Here is a 22,373-nt window from a genome sequence, read left to right as displayed (position 1 = left end):
TTATAATAAAAATGGACATAGGCTAACATGGGAAATAATCACTTTTATTTATTTATTTGTTTACTTATTTATAAAAAAAAAATCAATAAATTCATTACACCCTGTTGTCAATTCCCTTTACACAAAGATTGCAGACAACTGATTTAGTCCATTCATATTAAAATTATAAAAAAAGGAGAACATTCTAGTTTTCATTTAAAGGTAAACGTCTGGAATGGTGTATTTATCCAGCATTTGATAATCTCAAAAGCAGAAATACATTAAAACACCGTTGCGAATAAATAACAATAAACCATCACTGTTTACTAAAGTTGTAATGATAAAAAAAACAATGTAACATCTTTACAAAAGCAGACATCATACAAACACTTTTCTGAACATTAGATTTCATTATTTTCAGTTAAAGTTGTACTCTGCCTTTATTAAAGGGACATTACACATGGACACAGCATCTGTGTCTGAAGTCTGAATACATGTATCCAATAGTGTCCAACAATGTGATAGCACATTATAGTATTTGCTTTTTTGTTGCATATGGCTTTGTTTTCAACCCTTCACATATCTCTTAGGCGATTTATATAATCTTGCCCATCTTTCAAATCACAAAGAGGAATACACAGCTCCTTCAACTAAACAAATATGTGGAATTTCATGAGAGTTAAAAATAAAAGATCATTGGAATCAATCAACAGCTTGATGAGTGAGCTGAGCAAACAGCCCAGAGAAAGAGCAAAGACTGACCAGGGCTATTTCATATTAAACCTCCATATTAAACCATATGTAAGTGTGTGTGTACAAACCAATTTTACTTATAATTTGATTATTTATAATTTATTTACTGGCCGGCATTTGCTTACTGCCCTGGGCAAATACTGTAGACATAAAGTCATATATTGCATGTATCTTATTAGGCAATGTTTTAAATGGGTTCTTGAACGCCAGTGGCAGTGCAATATCTAAAGACCCATCTCCAGATCTTGAGCTCTCAGTCTAGACAGACATAAGGCAGAACATTCAGCCTGCTCCCATCAGCACCCACATCCACAGAGAAGCTCTGGGTCCAGTCTGACCAGTGTCCCCAAGGATCGAGGCGTCCGTTGACTCCTGGCCAGCGCTGGGTGTGTAGCCTCTGCACATCAGCAGCTGTGACAGGCCTACTAACCCCCGGCACATCCACAGGAGGGCTCTTGGGCAGAGGCACTGACTGGTCTCCTCTACTGTTTAATGCACTGGATGCACTGAACATACTGGGCACACTGGGCACACTGGGCACACTGGGCACTGCTGACAACACACTGCTCTGGTGACTGAGGTAAGACTGTATACTCTCAGATGTAGACACCTCTTTCCAGTTGGTCAGCTGCAAACTACTGGACGCTCCCTGATTGGATATGACAAGCTTTTTATGATTAATATTTTTCAGTTCATTTTCAGTTTCACCTTGTTTATTGCATTTTATTTGGCATGTTTTGGGATTAAATACAAGTTGTTTATCTTTTAATTTAACATCTTTTTTGTTATCCCCAAATGTACCCAAACAGGTCTGCTTGTCAACTGACTTGCTCAAACCATGTGATGACGATTTCAAACATTCAGAATCTATTTGGGGAATATCCTCTTTGCTTAAACTTGGAGTGTGTGGTTGTTGTCTAGCCTTTTTCACAATTTCCTGTTGTGATGAACTGCATGTAGTTTTCTTGGTGCGATGCCCTCTAGAGGCACCGGCCTGTTGCTGCATAACAGATGCTTTCAGTAACAGGGACGTGCTGAGCGGCTTGTTTACCTGGATTTTAAGGCCATTAATTCCATTGCTATTGTGTGATATGTTTAAATGTGTTCGGTCAGGAATTATCTTAGATAGCTTTGTTAGCTTTGTTGTTTCATGTACACTGCGGTCAGCCTTGCGGATTTTGTGATGCTTCTTTCCAGCTTTACAGTTGTTGAAATCATTTCGGCTCTTGAGCTCACAGATTGTTTTCTTGGTTGGAGGTACAGATGAGGAGGAGATGTGTGGATGAGATGATTCATGAGAAGAAGACCATGGTGCCTTGCTGTCCATCTTGCAGCAGGCCTCAGCAGACCCGGGCAGGAGGAGCTGCTGCCAACCACGCAGAAGCCTCTTGGCCCGCTTTGCCAACTCAGTATTTTGGGTTTTCCTCCGGATGTCATTGATCAGCTTTCCTAGGCGAGTTTCCTTAAGAGAAATAAAAGTTGTTATTCAGTTACAAAATCAAACTATTCATCCTAGAAAACTGCGGTGCCCAGTGGGAGCAGACATTGCAGCCATCAGCACCTCCAATGGATAGCTGCAGATCAAGGTAGTGAAAAGATTTTTTCCCCATTTGTGCCAAAATGACCACACAGTGCTGCCCAATCCTACACATATCGGTGATTAAGAAGATAAAATTGGAGAATAAAGTAAGTACAAAGCAGTGAGGGTGTACCAGTGGCGGTGAAAACGGAAGTTGAACGGCAAAATTGCGTCTTGAAAATCTGTGATTAAAGATTGCTCAAACATGCGCATATCACTTCAAATACAACTTTTAAGAGGGTAAATGAGAAGGGGAAACCACTATAACTTGGGTAAAACTGCTAAAAAGTAGGTCTGCTTTAAGAGAAGAATTACCTCGACATACCGGTAATTACTTACAGCATCAGTTACTGCGGCAGTTTTCAAATTTGTATGTTTTTTTTTTTTACATCCCTATTTTGGTTGCACTTAAATTGTCTCATTATATCAATGCTAAAACCAGCAATATAGAACTGCAGACTACTGTAATTGTGCATTTATGAACATGTTCTTAAAACATCTAAAGTTAGTTTAAAGCTGTGGCAGTCAAATTGAACTATCAAATGGGCAGGGCTTGCGACATGGATTCAGACATGGCTTCAGATGGTAACATCTCAACTCTGACTCAAACAATATTTTGTTACGATTTGAACAATAACTTGAGCTTGATTGGCACTTTTGTCTAAAGTGACTCAAACAGGTAGGACTTGAGCATGACTTGGACTGGCTAAAAGTTAACATAAATCAGAAACTACTTGAGGTTTTCAGGAACAGTATATAGGCTTATAGTGGGGAAGTTTTGGTTATTTTTCTGTACTATGATAAGATTTGAGCTGTAGTGTTGAATAAATAACTTATTACTCATTAAGTGTTTCATGTATTTATTGCAGCATCAATCAGTATTTATAGAGCCCTTTACAACACTCAAGACGACCAATAAAATCAACTGTATAAAAACATGCAAAAAATTTAACAATGAAATAAAACAAATTGTGCAAAGTGTCACTGCATTACTGAGTGTTGAAAGCCATTCTGAATAGCCTGGATTTAAAGAGGCCAAAATCTGTGATATTGCGTTCATCGTTGGGCAGTTTGTTCCAGAGTCTGGGGCCAGCGACAAAGAAAGCCCGATCATCTGGGGACTTTCAGCAGAAGCTGGTTGGTTGACCTTAAGTTCAGTCAAATAAAGAGGAGCAAGCCCATTAATAGCTTTAAAAACAAACAATAACATTTTAAAATCAATTCTAAAATAAACTAGAAGCCAATGGAGTGATAAAAGACGGGGTGATGTGCTGGTTTCTGGTGTGTTGGTCAAAAATATGTATTCTGTTTAGTCCTCATTTAAGTGAATGAAATTGCCCCAAACACATTTTCATGTCTACAAAACAACACTTAAAAATTGAAAAGCACCACTTTTATTGGGAAACACAGGTAAGTAAATTGGCAGGTCGTCTGCACAGCACTTCACCATCATGGAAAGTAAAAGATCAAGGCCAGTTACGTCGCCCGGACTGGCGTTACCGGGGCCCCACCCTGGAGCCAGGCCTGGGGTGGGTGCTCGGCAGCGAGCGCCTGGTGGCCGGGCCTTTCCCCACGGGGCCCGGTCGGGCCCAGCCCGAAGAAACGACGTGGGGCCGTCCTCCCGTGGACCCACCACCTGCGGGAGGAGCCATGAGGGGCGGGTGCGGAGAGATCCGGGTAGCAGTCGAAGGCGGGGACCTCGACGACCGGATCTCCGGACATGGAGACTAGCTCTGGGGACATGGAATGTCACCTCGCTGGGGGGGAAGGAGCCTGAGCTTGTGCGGGAGGTTGAGCGTTACCGGCTAGATATAGTCGGCCTCACCTCCACGCACAGCTTGGGCTCTGGAACCCATCTTCTTGAGAGGGGTTGGACTCTCCATTTCTCTGGCGTTGCCCGCGGGGAGCGGCGGCAAGCTGGTGTGGGCTTGCTCATTGCTCACCTGGCAGGCCCAAGCGTATTGTGAGGGTCTGCTGGGAACGTCTGGCGGAGCCCTCTGTCAGGGGGGTCTTCAACTCCCACCTCCGGGAGAGCTTCTCCCTGATCCCGGGGGAGGTTGGAGACATGGACTCCGAGTGGGCCATGTTCTCCACCTCTATTGTTGATGCGGCTGCTCGTAGCTGTGGTCGTAAGGTCTGTGGTGCTTGTCGCGGCGGCAATCCCCGAACCCGGTGGTGGACACCGGAAGTAAGGGATGCCGTCAAGCTGAAGAAGGAGTCCTATCGAGCCTTGTTGGCTCGTGGGACTCCTGAGGCAGCTGATGAGTACCGGCAGGCCAAGCGTGCCGCGGCTCGGGCAGTCACAGAGGCAAAAACTCGGGGTTGGGAGGAGTTCGGGGAGGCCATGGAGGAGGACTATCGGACGGCCTCAAAGAGATTCTGGCAAACCGTCCGACGCCTCAGGAGGGGAAAGCAGTGCTTCACCAACACTGTTTACAGTGCGGGTGGAGAGCTGCTGACCTCGACTGGGGATGTTGTCGGGCGGTGGAAGGAATACTTTGAGGATCTCCTCAATCCCACTGTCACGTCTTCCGAGGAGGAAGCAGAAACTGGGGACCCAGAGGCGGACTCGTCCATCACCCTGGCTGAAGTCACTGAGGTGGTTGGCAAGCTCCTCGGTGGCAAGGCTCCGGGGGTGGATGAGATCCGTCCTGAGTACCTCAAGTCTCTGGATGTTGTGGGACTGTCTTGGCTGACACGTCTCTGCAACATCGCGTGGCGGTCGGGGACAGTACCTGTGGAATGGCAGACCGGGGTGGTGGTCCCTCTGTATAAAAAGGGGGACCGGAGGGTGTGTTCCAATTACAGGGGAATCACACTCCTCAGCCTTCCCGGTAAGGTCTATTCCAGGGTGCTGGAGAGGAGAATCCGACCGATAGTCGAACCTCGGATTCAGGAGGAGCAGTGTGGTTTTCGTCCTGGTCGTGGAACACTGGACCAGCTCTATACTCTCCATCGGGTCCTCGAGGGCTCATGGGAGTTTGCCCAACCAGTCCACATGTGTTTTGTGGATCTGGAGAAGGCATTCGACCGTGTCCCTCATGGTGTCCTTTGGGGGGTGCTCTGGGAGTATGGGGTCCGGGGCTCTTTGCTAAGGGCTGTCCGGTCCCTGTATGACCGGAGCAGGAGCTGTGTTCGCATTGCCGGCAGTAAGTCAGACCTGTTCCCAGTGCATGTTGGACTCCGCCAGGGCTGCCCTTTGTCACCGGTTCTGTTCATTATATTTATGGACAGAATTTCTAGGCGCAGTCAGGGGCCGGAGGGGGCCTGGTTTGGGAACCACAGGATTTCATCTCTGCTGTTTGCAGATGATGTTGTCCTGATGGCTTCTTCGAGCCAGGACCTGCAGCAGGCACTGGGGCGGTTTGCAGCCGAGTGTGAAGCGGCTGGGATGAGAATCAGCTCCTCCAAATCCGAGGCCATGGTTCTCGACCGGAAAAAGGTGGTTTGCTCTCTCCGGGTGGGTGGTGAGTCTCTGCCCCAAGTGGAGGAGTTCAAGTATCTCGGGGTCTTGTTCACGAGTGAGGGAAGGATGGAGCGTGAGATTGACAGGCGGATCAGTGCAGCGTCTGCAGTGATGCGGTCGCTGTATCGGTCCGTTGTGGTAAAGAAGGAGCTGAGCCGGAAGGCGAAGCTCTCGATTTACCGGTCAATCTACGTTCCTACCCTCACCTATGGTCATGAGCTTTGGGTAATGACCGAAAGGACAAGATCGCGGATACAAGCGGCTGAAATGGGCTTCCTCCGCAGAGTGGCCGGGCGCACCCTTAGGGATAGGGTGAGGAGCTCGGTCACACGGGAGGAGCTCGGAGTAGAGCCGCTGCTCCTACACGTTGAGAGGAACCAGCTGAGGTGGCTCGGGCATCTGCTCAGGATGCCTCCTGGACGCCTCCCTAGGGAGGTGTTCTGGGCATGTCCCACCGGGAGGAGGCCCCGGGGAAGACCCAGGACACGCTGGAGGGACTATGTCTCTCGGCTGGCCTGGGAACGCCTTGGGGTCCCACCGGAGGAGCTGGAGGACGTGTCCGGGGTGAGGGAAGTCTGGGAGTCCCTGCTTAGACTGCTGCCCCCGCGACCCGGCCCCGGATAAGCGGAAGAAAATGGATGGATGGATGGATGGCAACGTGTACAGTCGAAATAACATGGGCCCCAAAATGAAGCCCTGGAGCACTCCACAGAACAATGAGGCAATTGAGGAGAACGGACCACCAATCCTGACAGAAAGAGTTCTATTTATCAAATATAACTTAAACCATGAATTTGCAGTGCCACAAATGCTGACATAATTGTTAAGGCGCGACAACAGAACTGAATGGTCACCTGTATCAAAAGCCTCCATTAAATCCAACAGAACTACGACCATGGGGTGCTTTGCATCAAGAGGTGGGGACAATATCATGCACTTTCAACAATGCAGACTCTGTTCTACTCTGTGATCTGAACCCAGAGTGGAATTTCTCTATGACAGAGTTGCCTTCTAAAACAGTTGCAACTGCATAGAAACAACCTTTGAAATAAGAAACGTAAGGTAAGGTCTAAAACGTGATAGCGCATTAGTATCCAGGGGTGTTGTTTTTTTTTTTTTAGAAGAAGTCTCACTACAGCATGTTTAAGAGAATCAGGTACACATCCTGAGGTGAGACGTGTGTTAAAAAAAATATAGCAGGGATGGACCTACAGTAGCGAACACCTCCTTTAACAATTTGGTGGGAAACATGTCCAGGGCACAATTCGTAGCAGTTATTTGTTTGATCACATCTGTGAGGAAGGACAGTGAGATTGGTTCAAACTGGCTGAAGTCTGCCTAGGCACTAACAGGCTGGACTGGACAGATGCTGAGCCTGCTCAGTTGTCTCAGACACCACTTTGTCAACAAAAAAGTGTAAAAAGCCCTCACAGATGGAAACAGTTGCATCAATCAAAGAAGTGTGTGGATTCACAACAGAGTTAATGATATTAAACAATACAAGGGGGCAGGAACAATTACTGCAAATTATTTAAGACTAATATTGGCACTTGGCCTCTGTTATAGCTCTTTGATATTGAGCAACGCTGTCCCTAAATATGCCCAGAGACAAATTGTGCATTAACAATTTGTGAACTTAAAATATTTTTCCGAGGGAAATCCTGCTTTATTGTGTTAGTAGCATAATGGCATTCAGTATTGTCATTTATTGCCTATATTTTCTACAGCAATATATTGTACTTCATAATGTGACAGGTCTACTTGAGTAGATTTTTGTCTCTCCTCAAATTGAAACAAGATCTTATTATACTATTATAATCCAAGTTGGTGGTTCACTGCTCATGCCAGCTCTCACCAGGGAAATTATTTGGCATTCTGACCAGCTCTATACCAAGTCAATAAAAGACCTTACTATGATGTCTAAAAGAGGACAAAGTAGTTCAAAATTAGAACTAACCCAAACATGTAAAAGAATTGACTCATGAATGACACAACAAAATAAAAATGGGACTAAACCTAGAACTAGAACAGGGCAAACCCAAATCCACATGGAGTAAAATGGGCTCAAACCAGGACTAAATCAAGTGTGAATGCTCCCAAAATGAATAGAACAGCAGAGGATCCCATGTACCATAAACAGGAGCATGTGTCACAGTTTGAGAATCATTGGCATTTGTATAGTGATGTTACATACCTCCAGTGCTTCTTTGGTGATGGGATATTTCTCCAGGAAAGAAATGACGTCCAAAACCACCATCATGTTGGACACCTGTCGGACAGGAGCTATACATTATTACAGTGTTATAACAGTGCCCTCCCTCCTCACATCTGAACTGAACACTAATGAATGAAAGGGACGTTACAATGAACTTTCAGTATCTACAGGTGCATTCAAAACAGCAGCTTCTAGTTTCTGGTTTCAAGATTGTTATTATTAACTGAAAGTGAATGCAAATTTGTGTCTTTCTGTGAATGTTTGTAGATATAATTTTAAAAGGGTAATGTGTGGCAAACACTTTTAGAAATTTTGACTTTGACCCAATTTTATTAGCAATAGCTGCTTTAAGGTATACATTAATCATATCCAATTTGGGACTTGGACAGGACCAAGTAGGCTGTATCAGGACAAGCTGGACTCAAACCAGGAGTGAATGTGTCTTTAATTACAAGTCAAATTAATGCACAATTCACAACTGGGGTCATGATAAACAAATAAATGAATTAACCTTATTAAATAAGAGCTTCATCAAATGTAGTCCTACATCCCTGTGTAATCCAAGGCAAGGCAAGTTTATTTGTATAACACAATTTGTATACAAAGTCATTCAAAGTGCTTTACAGAATAAGAAAACATTAAAATCACAATGCAAAGAAATAAAACCATACATAATCATCAATTAACATTAAAAGAGAAGAGTGCAGAATATGCTCAGCTTTACAAAACTGTTTGCCTAGGTTTTAAACATTGTCAAAATAGAGGCCTGTCTCACATCTTCAAGAAGACTGTTTCAAGTTTAGCTGGGATGGTCCCTGAGGTTCTCAGAGTCTTAGATGGTTCATATGGCACAAACATGTCAGAGATGTACTTTGGTGCTGGTCCATGGAGAGACAAAAAGCAGAGCTGCTTTAAAGTCTATTCTCTGTGTCACAGGAGCCAGTGCAGAGACCTGAGTTGTACTTTCTGGTTCTACTCAGGACCCCAGCATTTTTTTTTTTTAATTTATTTATTTTATTTTATTTGTTTGCTTATTTTAAATAATTTAAATACAACTAGTTACATAGTAATTCCACCACGGATTGATCTCTGTTAAATAAACATAACTTTCCTTTCAAATGCAAAAAAAATGCCTAGACATACCGTCCCAGGTATTTTAGTTTTGAAAACTATACGTTGTAGGAAAAACAAGACCATGATAAACACGGATACATTAAAGTGTGTGTGTGTTTTCCCCAAGACAAAATTATCAACTGACGAAAATGGAAGAATGCGCACACCAGTCCAGACTGTGGTCTTTGTCTTGTGTGGATGTGTATTAAAGCTAAATATTGTCATTATAACTGAGCCTTACCAATAATCCCATGTGCTGGAATGTTATTATTACCGTATTGTTGGCCCTTGAGCATGTGGCCAGTCTATTATTCACAGACAAACACTACGCGCTCCTGCCGCCTGTGTCAACCTGAAGTGAACTCAGCCCTCACTATTCTTCTGATAAAAGGTTTAAACACGACCTAATACTTACGTTACTCTGGCTGTCGATGGCCTGCAGGAGCCTGTCTCTGGCCGCCAGCGGAGAGGCTGTTGCGGCTGTCATCCTTCAGGTTCACCGCGGGTCAGACACCGGGCTGGTGCCCCGGTGACCAGTCAGAGCCCGACAGCCGCCCGTCTCCCGGCTCCAGGCTCACAGACGCAGAGTGGAGCGTTCAGAGGGGCGCGACATCGCGTTTTATGATGTCGGACACTGGTTTTCTTTCATAACGCTCGCGTTAGGCACAAAGCTCCGGTGATAAGACTATGAACACCGGTACAGCGCTGCTCCAGAGCCGGCAGCACACCCCCCTCTCCGCTGTCAACGGGCTTTTGTTCAGCTCAGGCGAAGGGAATCTTGGGAGATTTTACGCGTACAACGTCAGCTTCACTTGTAAACATCACGTGACGTGTGGAACAGCAAACAACAAAGAAAAATGTCACATAAAAATATTAGTAATTCTGAATATCAGTTTTGTGCTTTCATAATCTGACATGTTTCATGACAAATGCCTCTACTTAACCATATAGCCTTCCACGTAAACCTACATCTGTGAAGACAGACTCCATTCATGCTTTAGAAGCAATGAGCCAGGAGTCAGTTCTCAAAATAATATAAAATGACAAGACACATTTCTCCTAGATCATCCAGATACAAATTAAAGATCATCCAAGGCTTGGCTACATATATATCCCCCAAAAATACATTTATTACACAACATTTGGACATGTAACATTTAGATTTTAAATCTATCCAATCCTAACAGTTTCAGTGCTGAAACCTAGTAGGTTTAAACCTAAAGGGTCTTTCTGATTTGAATTGTCGCTACCTAAACCCCAGCACCTGCAGCCAATCATTAATCAGTGCTAATGCAGCCTCTGCAGCTCAGTGAGCAAATTCTGGAGGTTCTGAGCTTTCACATCAGGCATGTCCATATATTTAGAATGAGAAAAACTTGTACGGGTATGTGCACTATCTGCAGGTTAAGACACTGGCAACACAGATTCAGTTGTGATTGCAATACCCACAAAATTAAGAGTGCAGGCTACATACAGTTCCTTTAGCCTTTGTAACAGCCTTATTAACTAGTACAGCAGGGCAATAAGATATCCAAAGTAAGAACACAAACAATGCTTGACAGAATGTAAGTTTAATTTTATTTTTAAAAAATCACCCATGATCCACCCCACATTGGTCCAAATTACACAAAGGCAGATGTTACAGGGAAAAGCTAACTGCAAGGAGTTGATAATGGTGGGTTACAATAAATACAGAGGGTTATCGTTTCTGTACAGCTGTTTTTAGAGGGGCTGCGAGCGACTGCACGTGTACAGGGAGAGACCACGTTATGATCGCAAATCCAATTCAGGATCCAAATAATCTGTCAAAGAAGAATGGAAAAGATATTAAACAGATGGGTAGTGCCTCAAATCCAACAAAATACTGTACTTTCTACGTTTGTAAAATAATACGTGTCCTGTGTGGTGTGTAGAGCTGTAGTTCTTTAGTTGACCAAAATTTGTACTGGTTGACTGATCATTATATTTAGATTGTAAGGATTTATATGGGACAATAGCAGTAAAGAGAAGTGAGTGAGATAGATTTGGTATTTTTTATCTTTATATAAATGTATTGTTTTCTAGTACGTTTTTCTACATAAATAGCTATTCTTGCATGAATTCCCATGTAGGTGTAGTCTTGTGAGTGCAGTTTGGATAATAGTTGCATAATAGTTCTAAGTTTTTGCCACACCCCGTTTTTAGCAGAGATATTGATCTGTAGGACAAGAATTTAGTCAACCAAGAATTTCTTTAATGCAATACAGCCCGAATGGCCTGGTGTACTTACACAATCATACAAAACATCATGAAGATGTTCCACAGCGCAATGAAGATGCGGAAGTAGCGGAGGCTGAGCAGGAACTCCCGGATGTTGTCACCTAAAACAAGTGTAAGGATGGAGACTGGGTTTCAGCCATTTTATAATTTAAGTGAATGTGATTATTATGAATGTCACACTGGAGCTCAACAGTGATTGCCAACCCCTTCGGAAGTAGATTTCCCATACATTTTTCCTATAGACTTTCCGGAAAAAAAAGTTAATATTAAAAGTTTGAAAGTTCAGGGCTAATCATCGATGTGGTAACTAGACCCATCATTGTATTACAATTTATAAACAGCCAAGTTATTAAAGCATTTTGCTGAATCTAGCATTTTAAAGCATACTTTTTAAAAAAAATCAAATATTATGATTTATATGTGCTAACTAATATCCATAATAGTGTTGATTACAAAAAGTCTATGGGGAAAATTAATGGAAAATTGATTTCCAGAACCAGAGTGGGCTTCAAAGTATGTGGGACTGTTGAGCTCCAAACTGTAGAAGCAGATTCACTCCTTTGTAGTAAATGCATTCTTGCCAAAGAATGAGAGTGATTTTTTTTTTTATGGTATCATTAAGTCATGATCTCTTTACATTATATTCATAACTCTAAAATGTGACAAATTGGTCATGAGCATCACTTTACATTCAATTTTTTACATAGTTTACATAGTTCAAGGTATAAAAGGTGGGTTGGGTCCTTAGTTATTCTGAAATATGAAAACTTCTATTCTTCAAGCAGACCATGATGTACTTGCTTCTACAGCTCTTTTATAATCCCAATTGGTTTCCACCTCGCGCTTGGGTTCTTGAAATTCTTAAGCGTTATAGTAACTTGAGAACTACCCTTTGCTTCCTCTTACTTTCCCCATCAAGAACATTCATTATCCAGTTCGCGTGGTGTTTATTCATTGTTTGTTTCCTGTGAATGGTGATTAGTCTGCTTGTCTGTTATTGACCAATGACTGTTTCACTGTTTGATTTAACCAACAGAAAGTTAGAAAATCAATGATCTTGTTAAACCCTGTGAGGCAACTGCTGGTGTGATTTTTGACTATAAAAAAATACAACAAACTGAAATCACACAAACCTGTAGTTGGTGCACCAGACTCATCTCCAAATCCTTGTGACTCCTTCCTCTTTCTGTAAGATAGGGGGGAAATGCATAGATAAACACAGATGTATAATCATTTTTAAATAGAAGGTTCAAAAGGTGTAACAGGTACTATGACATTTCTTTACAAGGCTCTTGTTTGTGGGAATGGCCCAGTATAGTTGTTATAATACTAACATTTCAAACTCGATTTTGATACTAAGGAATAAACTTGATACTCAATACTGATTCTGATACTACAACTATAATAAAAAGCTAGACAATAGAATATGATTTTCAGTATTAAATCATAGTGCTTTCTTTTATATCCATGTAATTCCTCAGTTGTCCAGGTAGGATCCATAGTGGTCTAGTCTATGTGTCTTATACTTGTTCTGATAGAGCTCAAGATAATTCTACAGCTATTCAGGAAAGATTCATTTCTGTCCTGTGAATGTGACTTTAGTATTGAGACCAATTTAAAATAGTAGAAACACAAACGTCTGTCGCACTAGAGCTCATTTTTGTCACCTATTAGTTGTATAAAAATAGCCTTCATTTTCCAGAGTTGCTCCAGCTGGACTCGAATCTTTCTCAATGATGCTTCGTCCACTGTTGTAGGTCCAGGTCAGAAATAAAGTACTTACAGTTTAAAATTGAGCACGGCTCCGGCATTCGCCAACAAAGTCCTAAAACAAGAAGAGTGACATTAAAGCTACTGTGTATCTAGGATAGCTTTAGCTGAACAATTGGCTGTAAAAACAGTGTCTATTTTCACATATGACAAAAGAGAGCGAATGCAAGCAAGGTATTTACTAAATGGATGCATTTTCAGTGTGTTCAAATGCACAGAAAGCGTAAAGATGAAGAATTACCCGAACAACAACAAATCCCCGATCATTTTGTCCACATCGCATGTGGCACTTCCGCTTTAGCAGGCTGGGACGAACCAATCAGCATTCAGGGAGCGGGCTCGTGTTTTCCCTGACACTTGACTGACAGGCAAAAGTGTCCCAATTTAACCCCTCATTAGAACTATTGGGGAATATTGAGAGAAGGTAAGGCGTTGCACGGTGTCAAGTGACACAGTATTACTGCAATACAGTAATACTTTTTTCCTTGCCAAGAAGGAGGGTCTAAGGACAGGGGACGTTCTGGGAGAGATATCCATGTGCCTGTTTTCTGTTGATTAATTTGCCCAATGTGTGGTTTATTGATTTTCTAAATTTTGGTTTAAATCAATTATGTTCAGCCCTAAGAGGAAACTACCATTGTGATGTTGGGCTTCACAATAGTGTATTAGATTTACAGTATTCATTAGATACAAGGTGGGCAGAAAATAAAATCTATTGTCAAAGTTCTAGCAGTCCATCAGGTACAACATGAAAATGCTGCATTATCAAAAGAGAAAGCTGGCTGTTGCCCCCTTGTGCATTTTGAGCTTCTCATTGTAAAGGCAACCAACTTTGTGCCATTTAAAAATCACTTAAAGCACGTGTCAAACTCAAGGCCCGAGGGGCAAATGCGGCCCACCACATCATTTTATGTGGCCCGCAAGATGATAAATTAAAAGGCATGACTGTCATTTTAAAATAAGTCTATACTGCTTTAATGTGTGCACTGACAAACTAATGAGATTTTCAGAACAAGTGGAACTGAGAAATATTTGCAAATAATCATCACAAAATGTTCATGAAGAAGAAAGGTGAAGGTGAACAAGTTTGTGCTTTGAGGAGAAAAACCTGTATGTTTTTTGTGTTATGAGGGGGGGGGGGGGTCGGTAAAATCTACGTCAACATTCGGTTACATTTACACTGACGCACAGTTACATCTGGCCCTTGATGGCGGCCATTTTGCTGAAGTGGCCCTTGGTGAAAATGAGTTTGACGCCCCATGGCTTATAGCTTTAAGTTTTCCCCACCCCCCCAGCTCAAGCAAAAAGTTTAACATTTGCAAATGCTTTATTTTTACTACAAGTAAATACAAAAAAAAAAGACAAGTCTATGAAAATGGTTATTTACAAAACAAGTGTCAATGACAGGCATGCTGTGCTGGTTTGAGGTCGAGGTCAGGACTGAGGTTGGAGTGTCACGCTGCAGTCTCCGTGGAACTGGCAGACTGGAAAAAGAAAAATTACATTAAAAATAAAATAAAAAGTACTAGTGCATTCGCAAGGTAATATTGGGATGAACAAGAAGTTAACATTCGGATGACCTTTGCTCAAATTAATTCTCAAGATTGCTGTGGCTCCAAGAATTTCCTTTGGACCAAAACTTGAATTTCAGCTCACCTCCCATTAAGTATTCAAAGATTGACTTAAGGTAGTTTTCCATTGGAATCACCAAAGCAGATTGGATAGAGGTATAAGTCTTAAGATTGCACTTAAATTGACAGTCTGAAGTAGTGCTATTCAGTTTAAGGCCCTGTACCAGATTTTTCTTTCCTCATTTGAGCAAGGTCTTGCGCCCCAGTACAGATATTGTACTAGTAGGTCTTGAACATACAAATCTGCTGCATGCGGAAAGCATTTTATTGACTGAAAGGAAGTGCGCATTAGAAAGCTAGTTAGCACTGGTCTCAGATCAGTGCTCAATTATCGATTTATGCATTCCGAGCATCCTAAGTGGGGAATAACTTTGGACCACTGCAAACTAAAACGAACTGGTTCCGTTTCAAACACTTAAGACTGTTTAAAAAAAAAAAAAAAAAATCCGGTACAGCGCCTTTAAAACAATCCATTCAGGACAGAGGTATGGATGGGAAGGGACTAAACTGGACACATCTACAGAAACGCCACTCCTCCACGGGACAACCTGAGTGGCCTCCTGCCCGTCGCTGGCACTAGAGTCCCCGTTGCCATTGACTTCCCGTTTGGCCTGTTTTGCCCCCGAGTCGTCTACTGCGCTGTCCTCGTCTGGTTTCCGCTGTCAAACAAACCGCACACGTCAAACTGGCCCCGTCCCGCATTTCTGGACTATGCATGCACACAAGTGCCACTCCTCAGCAAGCTCCAGGAAAGCAGAAATACTCACAGCAGAGGTGGGTACCAGATATGGGTGCTTAAGGAGGTTCATGCACCATCCAATGGCAGAACAGAGATTTGAAGATGGCTTAAAGTGGGACTAAATGCTTAAAACTCCCCACAACCATATTTCATACAGAGCAACTAAACTGGGCAGTACCTGGCGGACTAAAGGGGAGAGGGGTGGACTCAGACCAATCCCACCATTCCTCACATGTCTAACCATTTGGAGAGATCCTGAAAAGTCCATTTTACATCAGATGCCCTTTTGCATTCATATTGAGACTATAGGGGGCGATGATGAAATTTCTTGCCCGGTCTGGTAGCATTATAGCAGACAGTGATACAGTGGGTTAAGCAGTTGCTGGTTAAAACCTCACAAGCATATTGCCAGGTAGGCAAAAGGTATTTGCAAGTGCCACTTAAAAGCACTTTATGGCCAATTGACCCACCTCTGAAACACAGCACCCACCAAACAAGCAGTAGAGCATGCAGATTCTAGTAGCTGGAGGGTGAAATCTTACCTTTTTCCTGACAAGGTGAGAAATATCTGAGACTGAAGAGGAGGCACCGTCTGCAGGTCTCACTGGAATCTGAAGATATAAAGTATATTCTGAGAATGGTTGAATGCTACAAGCATGGCAAAGACTTAGGCATATGCAATTTGTTGTTACAGCTAGTAAGCCTTAACACATTTAAAAATGTATAAACTTTATCCAAATGAAAAATTAACTTACTGGTTGGACAGTGTCAGCAGATATGACAATTCCATAACTTACCTAGCAACCAAAACCAATCTAAATTGCACACGAGTTATTAGACTAATGATGCATACTTGAATTACATGGGTTTATAGGCCTAAATGTGACTACAGCAGACCATACAAGAGGCTTAATGACCTTTACAAATATGAAGCAACAGTAATGGGTAGCATCCTCATCATACGCTCAATTATGGACTCCCATGTCCTGATAATGGTTCATACAGGCCTACAGCAATTCTGGACACCTTGTTAAGGAAATGAGCTTTAAGGTAAGCCACATTTCATCTGCGAGTTATTCATGCAACACAAAAGGGCCTGCAGCCACTGTTGTGAGACTGAATAAAAAAGTTAAAAGGCAGACAGACCATCCTGCAAAGTGAGACGTCTTGCTTGCTAAACAGCCTATTGCAAATGTGATGCATTTTGTTCACCTGCAACTAGAGCACATGGCCACAGCAGCGGTTCAAAGAGGTAAACTCCTCTTGCTTCATGTATACCCTCATTTGCTAGGATCTGGTTGTATTTTAGTTCATGGTTAAGCCTGTCAGCCTAATGGAGTCCATGTCAAGCTACAGTGCTAATGCAAACTGTTGCAGTCCCTATTGCGTTGCATTACATTGAATGCTTTATTGAGTTGTTAGGCTGGTACAGACTTCTCACAACACTAGAGAAAAGGCTTCAGTGAAACAGCTTTGTATCCCCTCTCCTAACATAAGCCTGCGTATGTAAAACCTCTGAGCCACTTTTCCTGAGGTTCTCCCAGGAAAAGTGGCCTCTTCCTGAGGTGCATTTTGAGCTTTCAATGATCAGTGGAAAAACTTGAGTGAAATTTTTGTACCAGCACTGATTGAATATTTTCCATGCAAGTGTTGTATCTGCACTGATAGAATTTCACACAACTCACCCCCCCCCCCTTACAAACTGCCACTTGACTAGTGTTTTAAAAAAAAAAAAAAAAAAAAAAAAAAAAAAAGGGGATCTGTTCTAACCTTAGAGGCTTCAAAGGTTGATGAAGATGCACCGCCATTTTCACTGAACCCTGAGGATGTCGAAGCACCACCCTGTGAAAAATACATGTGTTACGCACATTTCACATGGTAGATTGTGGCGTGGCCAAGTGAGTGTTACCCACTAGTGTCTGCTGAATGGCTCTGGATGCTGCACTGGCTGTCCTCTGGCTCTCTTTAGCATCCTCCACCTTCTCCCTGATCTCCGGCAGTAGAAGTTTGAGCTCCTCCAGTTCATTCTTCTCTTCTGAGGCAGCTTCTGTTCCTTCAGCTTTGTCGATTGCCTCCTGCAACATTGCTTTTAAGAAACACTTGACTTAATCAAATCAGTGATTAGAAAGTGGGCCAAAGTCATTAAAAACAGTAAGTCACTAAGAATATTCCCAGTCCAAATGGGCAAACAAAAAGTCAGCATGGTTTTAAAAGTTCTTTCCCCATTGTAACAAATTTGGTTCAAGTCATGTGACATTGTGGTAGTAAATGTCACTTTTACAACTGCAACCTAATTTTGAGCCAGCTAGACTAACTTGAGTAGATAGGGTGGCCTCACCCAGCCTGGCCTCAATGACCCTGATGGAGCTGCTGTAGTGCTGGATTGCCTGGTCATACTGGTCCATATAGCAGAGGGTGGTGGCCACATGGTAGTGAGTCTCAGCCAGGAGTCTGCTGTGAGGGGGCAGGTGCTTCAGCTGCAGGGTCAGGCACTCTTGGAAGTCCTCCAGCGCCTGGGGGTAGTTACCTGGACAGGTTCAGACAGTTCAGTGATCCATTCAAGATGTACATCACTGTTCATCTTCTGACAAGCCTAGAGGTTTAGGAAGATTTGGGGGGGGGGGGGGGGTAAATTAAACCTACCAGATTCCGCACTGACTTCCCCCAGTTTAAGATAAGCCTGAGCAGCCATCAGCTGGTCTTCTATGGTGTCCTTTCTATTTGCAGAAAACATGGCTTTAAAATGCAGTCCACAGTGGCACAAACAAGAGACATGTCCTGGAAATCCAGACCTTTTGTAGATGACTTTAGCCACTTCCAGCATCTCCCAGGCAAGCTGCAAGTTTCCAACCTCTTCCTCCTCCTAATACAAAGGTTGGCTCCATGAAATTAGTTGTACACAAAAAAGGTCTTTAAGACTGCCAAATTGCCATTAAACAGCTTCATGAAATTCCATTTGAACAAAAACAAATCTGAAATGCAAGGGATCTTTACAGGTTTTGCAGTTCATCCGTATTCACCCTCAAGTTAATGCTTTTGTACACATTAACAATTGGATACCTGTGCTTTGATTGCAATTCAGATGTAGGACAGGTGATATTTGCAACTTGTCAAAGCCTACTACAAACATTTTGGCCATACTGGACTTCGAGTGTTAAAATTTAAAACATCTTACCCCATTCTTCTCTCCTCGTTCTTCCTCATCCTCCTCGTCCTCCTCGTCATCTGCATTGAACGCAATCAAAATTAAAGACATTTCAAGTGGCAGCCACATTCTACACAGCACACCACTAACAAAAACCCTTAAGTCCCCAGTGCACTTTAGCAGTATGAGATGCCACCTGTGATACAACCTCCAGTGTCCCTTTATAAACAAATCCCATTGCCTTCTTTATCTCCTTCCTCTATGGACTCATCACCACGAGCAGAGGGCCCTTGTCCACAAGACCCAGGGACAGTCTCAGCTTCTGCTGAAGAGCCACTGTCTGAACAGTTAGACGCAGCCTCCTCCTTCACTGGAGACTTGGCTTCTCCTGTAGCCTCCTGTGGGCCAACTTCAACTTGTTTGTCCTCAGGTTTCTCCTCTGCCATGGCCTCATACACCTGCTTACGGAGCTCATCTCTAGTTTGCTCTACATTCAGGACAACACATTTGAGGATGAAGTAGTTCAAATACTTGCATCTGCATTGCAAGTCAAGTTTGAAAATGCTCACATTAAAGAGGGTTATTGCCAGGTCAAACATTGCATTGTCACATGTAAGGAGACAGCCAACAGTTTCAGTCACTATGCTATTTTAACAGGTGGACAATGACTTAATAGTTTATGGAAAAATTACTTTTGGCTTCACATTTTAACATTAAACTGGAGCAACAAATTTCTCATTTTCCCCCCCTCCATCTTTAACATTTTATACATCCTCTAAATGGCATCTTCATACCATCCAGGTTGTTTGCACTTTCAATGTTGGAGTTGCTGGGCTGCTCCTCCTCTTCACCTTCATCCTCCTCAGGGACTCCCTCCAGAGCATTACCCAGGACAGTGTTCTCCATCCTGCACACAGTGGAAGATTAACACACATCACAAAACTTTGCAAGGCAGAACACACCCTGCACAAGATGGACAAGTTTGATGCTATACTATGGAAGAGTACATCGAAAAACAACATTTCCATGGAAATGGGCTGGAGAAGGCCCTCCAGAGCCTTTTCTCAAGTCCCATAGTGGTGCGTTACTTAAAAAAAAAAAAAAAAAAAAAAAAAAAAAAAAAAAAAAAAAAGGCTCACCTGGCCAGCTCCAGCAGAGACTTCCCACACAAGAAAAAGGCCTCTCCACATTCATCTGCAGTGTCACCGTACCTCGCAGCCCTGTCAGGGAGAAAACCGGTGCATTACAGAGTCAATACAGTGGTTAATTTTTGAGCCCTGAATTCCTAAAGCAAAAGTACTCACAGCATACTGCAAGCATCCTGGAACACAGATACAGCAGACACCACATCCCCCATCACCAGGTGTCTGTTGCCAGTGCCAATCAGCTTCTTGGCCTCCTCCAGGACATCAGTGCTGCTGCAACAAAACACATTACAGGTTCAATATAAAACCTTTTATCCAAGAAAGGAGAAAAAAAAAATGCTAAAGTTTACATCGAAATCACTGCTCCAAATAAGGGTTTTGAAAACACTGCACAACTCACTTGTCAGCAGCAGATGAAGAGCATGGCTTCTCCTCCACACTGCAAAATCATTAAAATTAGATCAATTTGGAATATATTCAGTCACACAACTTTGACACCACTGCACAGCCTCATGAACCACGTGGAGAATTGTTTACAAGTGGCGAGAAAGCATTACTGCAGGATTGAGGATTGAGCAGTCAACCAAATATACACTGCTCGAAATAGAATAAACCGCAAAAGTATTCAAGCTCTGTGGCATTTAGCACGCGCTTTTAACAAGACAATCCGTGAAAATAAGATAGGGAAACTTCGCTCCATGGTCACTACCCGATCAGTTTCAAACGTTCAGCGCATGCGTGAACGCGCTGCCATATTGGCACAACTGAAACAAGATAAAACCCACTTTCTTTCCCCTTTTTTCGTGCAAAAGTAAACATTTAAGTTTTAGCATCAAAAGGGAGCTTATGTTTGACCTTTTTTCAGTTAAATAAAAAAAATAAAGTACAAAAAATTGATAAGATCTGTTATAAAGTTGATCAAACAAAGACATTCAGTTACAAATTAGCATCGTTCAGTCTCGTGTCAATAGTTGCAGCACGTTAAGGCCAAACAACGGCTATTTTGAGGCGATCAGAAAAGAGACAGGAATAAAACTAAGTACAATTCAAAAACATGTATTCCAACCACCTTTCACACATATATCCTTCTACTGCTACAACCAAGCTAGCTCCGTGTGTGTGCATAAGTCCCCGCGGCAGAACACAACCGTACTACCCGACAACCGCTCACCTTTCCACGGCGGACGCGGCGGCTGTTTGCTCCGGCATATCTCACGGGGACGGAGGACACACGACGGTGACGCGGCGGACGAGCGGCAGACAAATCGCGGTGACAGCCCGGGAGAGCCCCTGTACGCTGCTGGGCTTTGTTGGCGCGCTTAAATAGAGGGAAATGGGTTCTGTTTCCGCTTCGATTTGGGACGCGGGAGATTGTTCTTAAAGTGGTCGCAGCATGTGTGTGTACCGTGGTGTAATTAGCAGGATTTTTCATCGTTCAAGGGTCCATATTACGCTGTTTTCTTATCTGTGTTACAATGTTGTTCCGCCATCAAAAGCAGACTTGGAGTTGTGTTTTGTTTCATTCACACAAACCCTGCATATTTAGGTTGAGTTCTTTGCTCAAACAGAAAACACGCTGTTCCACCTTGTGATGTCATGTGGTAATGCAGGTAGTGCTATACTCTGTTTTAAACTCTGACTCCTAAAACACATTTTCTTACTTTTATATAAGTAAACTACAAATTGATATCCCTAAATTTAAGTTTTTTGCTTATTCACATGCAGTGTTTTGGTTTAACCTATATTTATATCTATGGGTTTAACTGAACTATAATATTTTAACAACATTTATGTAACAAAAGACAGTTACTGAAGATGTATCACTGCGCTGATGAAAGGAAGCAGAGGAGTGTTATATCTCACATTCACAAATGATCTTTGACGGGTGCGTGTTTGTAGCCTCGTTGGCGCAGTAGGCAGCGCGTCAGTCTCATAATCTGAAGGTCGTGAGTTCGAGCCTCACACGGGGCAAGTCTTTTGAAATAAATATGTCTACACTTCATCTTTAATCGCTTTCTGCAACACGCGTTCGTTTAGCTGTACATGTAAAGTAAAAGCGCACAGTTGACGCACATATAATCAGAATACAATTTGCATGACTAAAAAAACATAACGATCACCTATGGACTGTAACCACTTGATAGCGCTGTTGTTGCATGTATCAGACTAAGGCTACAGTCTGCACATGGACAGGCCATTTAATCATCATGGAACATAACCTCAAATCTCCGTGTTTTTGCACTGGTTGAGTCACGTTGGTCTGGATTCATTTGGACTTTCTCTTGAGGTTTGGGCATTTCATGGAATTACAAGAAAGTTGGTTTAGATTTAATATGTTGTTATATTTTATTAAGATCTACTTGTTTAAGGTGCTGTGTTCCTACTTGGGCTACCTGTTAAAAGCCAATGTTAGTTGAAGTCCTGCAGTTAATTGTTTTGTCTTGGTTTTTAGTAGGCTATTGTATCTTTATAGTCTAAACATCAGTCATCATCTTTCCTTTCCATAGCCTATGCATCCACATTCACCTCGTCTGTTACCACACACACACCTCCAGGCTTCCGCAGCACCACACGCACGC

General features: G+C 42.7%; 3 protein-coding genes and 1 non-coding gene across 4 annotated transcripts in view; 1 reads left to right on the top strand and 3 right to left on the bottom strand.

Annotated features, from left to right (window-relative positions):
• Positions 1-29: 29 nt before the first annotated feature.
• Positions 30-9,869, bottom strand: LOC117369875 (mediator of RNA polymerase II transcription subunit 26-like). The gene is made up of 3 exons (XM_033965220.2): positions 9,521-9,869; positions 7,972-8,046; positions 30-2,194 (listed from the first exon to the last, which is right to left on the bottom strand). The coding sequence occupies exons 1-3, from the start codon at positions 9,590-9,592 to the stop codon at positions 986-988; spliced, it is 1,356 nt and encodes a 451-aa protein (XP_033821111.1). The 5' UTR covers positions 9,593-9,869; the 3' UTR covers positions 30-985.
• A 790-nt stretch (positions 9,870-10,659) lies between these two features.
• The window catches only part of smim7 (small integral membrane protein 7), a 46,589-nt gene continuing 34,875 nt past the window's right edge, over positions 10,660-22,373 (bottom strand). Inside the window, exons 2-6 of the mRNA XM_033965444.2 lie at positions 13,376-13,413; positions 13,148-13,189; positions 12,498-12,550; positions 11,375-11,465; positions 10,660-10,907 (exon numbers count right to left, since the gene is read on the bottom strand). Of these exons, the coding sequence (XP_033821335.1) occupies positions 10,892-10,907; positions 11,375-11,465; positions 12,498-12,550; positions 13,148-13,189; positions 13,376-13,401 (228 nt within the window). The 5' untranslated portion in view covers positions 13,402-13,413 and the 3' untranslated portion in view covers positions 10,660-10,891. The remainder of the gene's footprint in view (positions 10,908-11,374; positions 11,466-12,497; positions 12,551-13,147; positions 13,190-13,375; positions 13,414-22,373) is intronic.
• Positions 14,443-21,147, bottom strand: nasp (nuclear autoantigenic sperm protein (histone-binding)). The gene is made up of 15 exons (XM_055221543.1): positions 20,966-21,147; positions 20,195-20,233; positions 19,954-20,067; positions 19,789-19,869; positions 19,444-19,556; positions 18,890-19,136; positions 18,680-18,779; positions 18,297-18,367; positions 18,148-18,221; positions 17,843-18,031; positions 17,418-17,590; positions 17,275-17,346; positions 16,047-16,115; positions 15,314-15,424; positions 14,443-14,618 (listed from the first exon to the last, which is right to left on the bottom strand). Exons 1-15 carry the CDS (start codon positions 21,001-21,003, stop codon positions 14,589-14,591), a joined length of 1,521 nt encoding a protein of 506 aa, XP_055077518.1. The 5' UTR covers positions 21,004-21,147; the 3' UTR covers positions 14,443-14,588.
• Positions 21,693-21,765, top strand: trnam-cau (transfer RNA methionine (anticodon CAU)). Its single transcript has one exon. It is a non-coding gene; the product is annotated as a tRNA-Met (tRNA).

The sequence above is a fragment of the Periophthalmus magnuspinnatus genome, chromosome 4 (genome assembly GCF_009829125.3).
Source record: "Periophthalmus magnuspinnatus isolate fPerMag1 chromosome 4, fPerMag1.2.pri, whole genome shotgun sequence".
Taxonomy (NCBI): Eukaryota; Metazoa; Chordata; class Actinopteri; order Gobiiformes; family Gobiidae; genus Periophthalmus; species Periophthalmus magnuspinnatus.
This window is presented reverse-complemented; position numbering and strand designations above follow the sequence as displayed.

Excerpts from the sequence above, each read along its gene's own strand:
- LOC117369875 (XM_033965220.2), bottom strand. The coding sequence starts at position 9,592 with ATGACAGCCGCAACAGCCTCTCCGCTGGCGGCCAGAGACAGGCTCCTG. Across the intron at positions 8,047-9,520 it reads CCATCGACAGCCAGAGTAAC|GTGTCCAACATGATGGTGGT; the intron begins GTAAGTATTAGG and ends CCTGTCCGACAG. Across the intron at positions 2,195-7,971 it reads TCACCAAAGAAGCACTGGAG|GAAACTCGCCTAGGAAAGCT; the intron begins GTATGTAACATC and ends ATTTCTCTTAAG.
- nasp (XM_055221543.1), bottom strand. The coding sequence starts at position 21,003 with ATGCCGGAGCAAACAGCCGCCGCGTCCGCCGTGGAAAG. Across the intron at positions 18,368-18,679 it reads AACGAGGAGAGAAGAATGGG|GAGGAGGAAGAGGTTGGAAA; the intron begins GTAAGATGTTTT and ends CCTTTGTATTAG. Across the intron at positions 16,116-17,274 it reads CAACCTTTGAAGCCTCTAAG|ATTCCAGTGAGACCTGCAGA; the intron begins GTTAGAACAGAT and ends TTATATCTTCAG.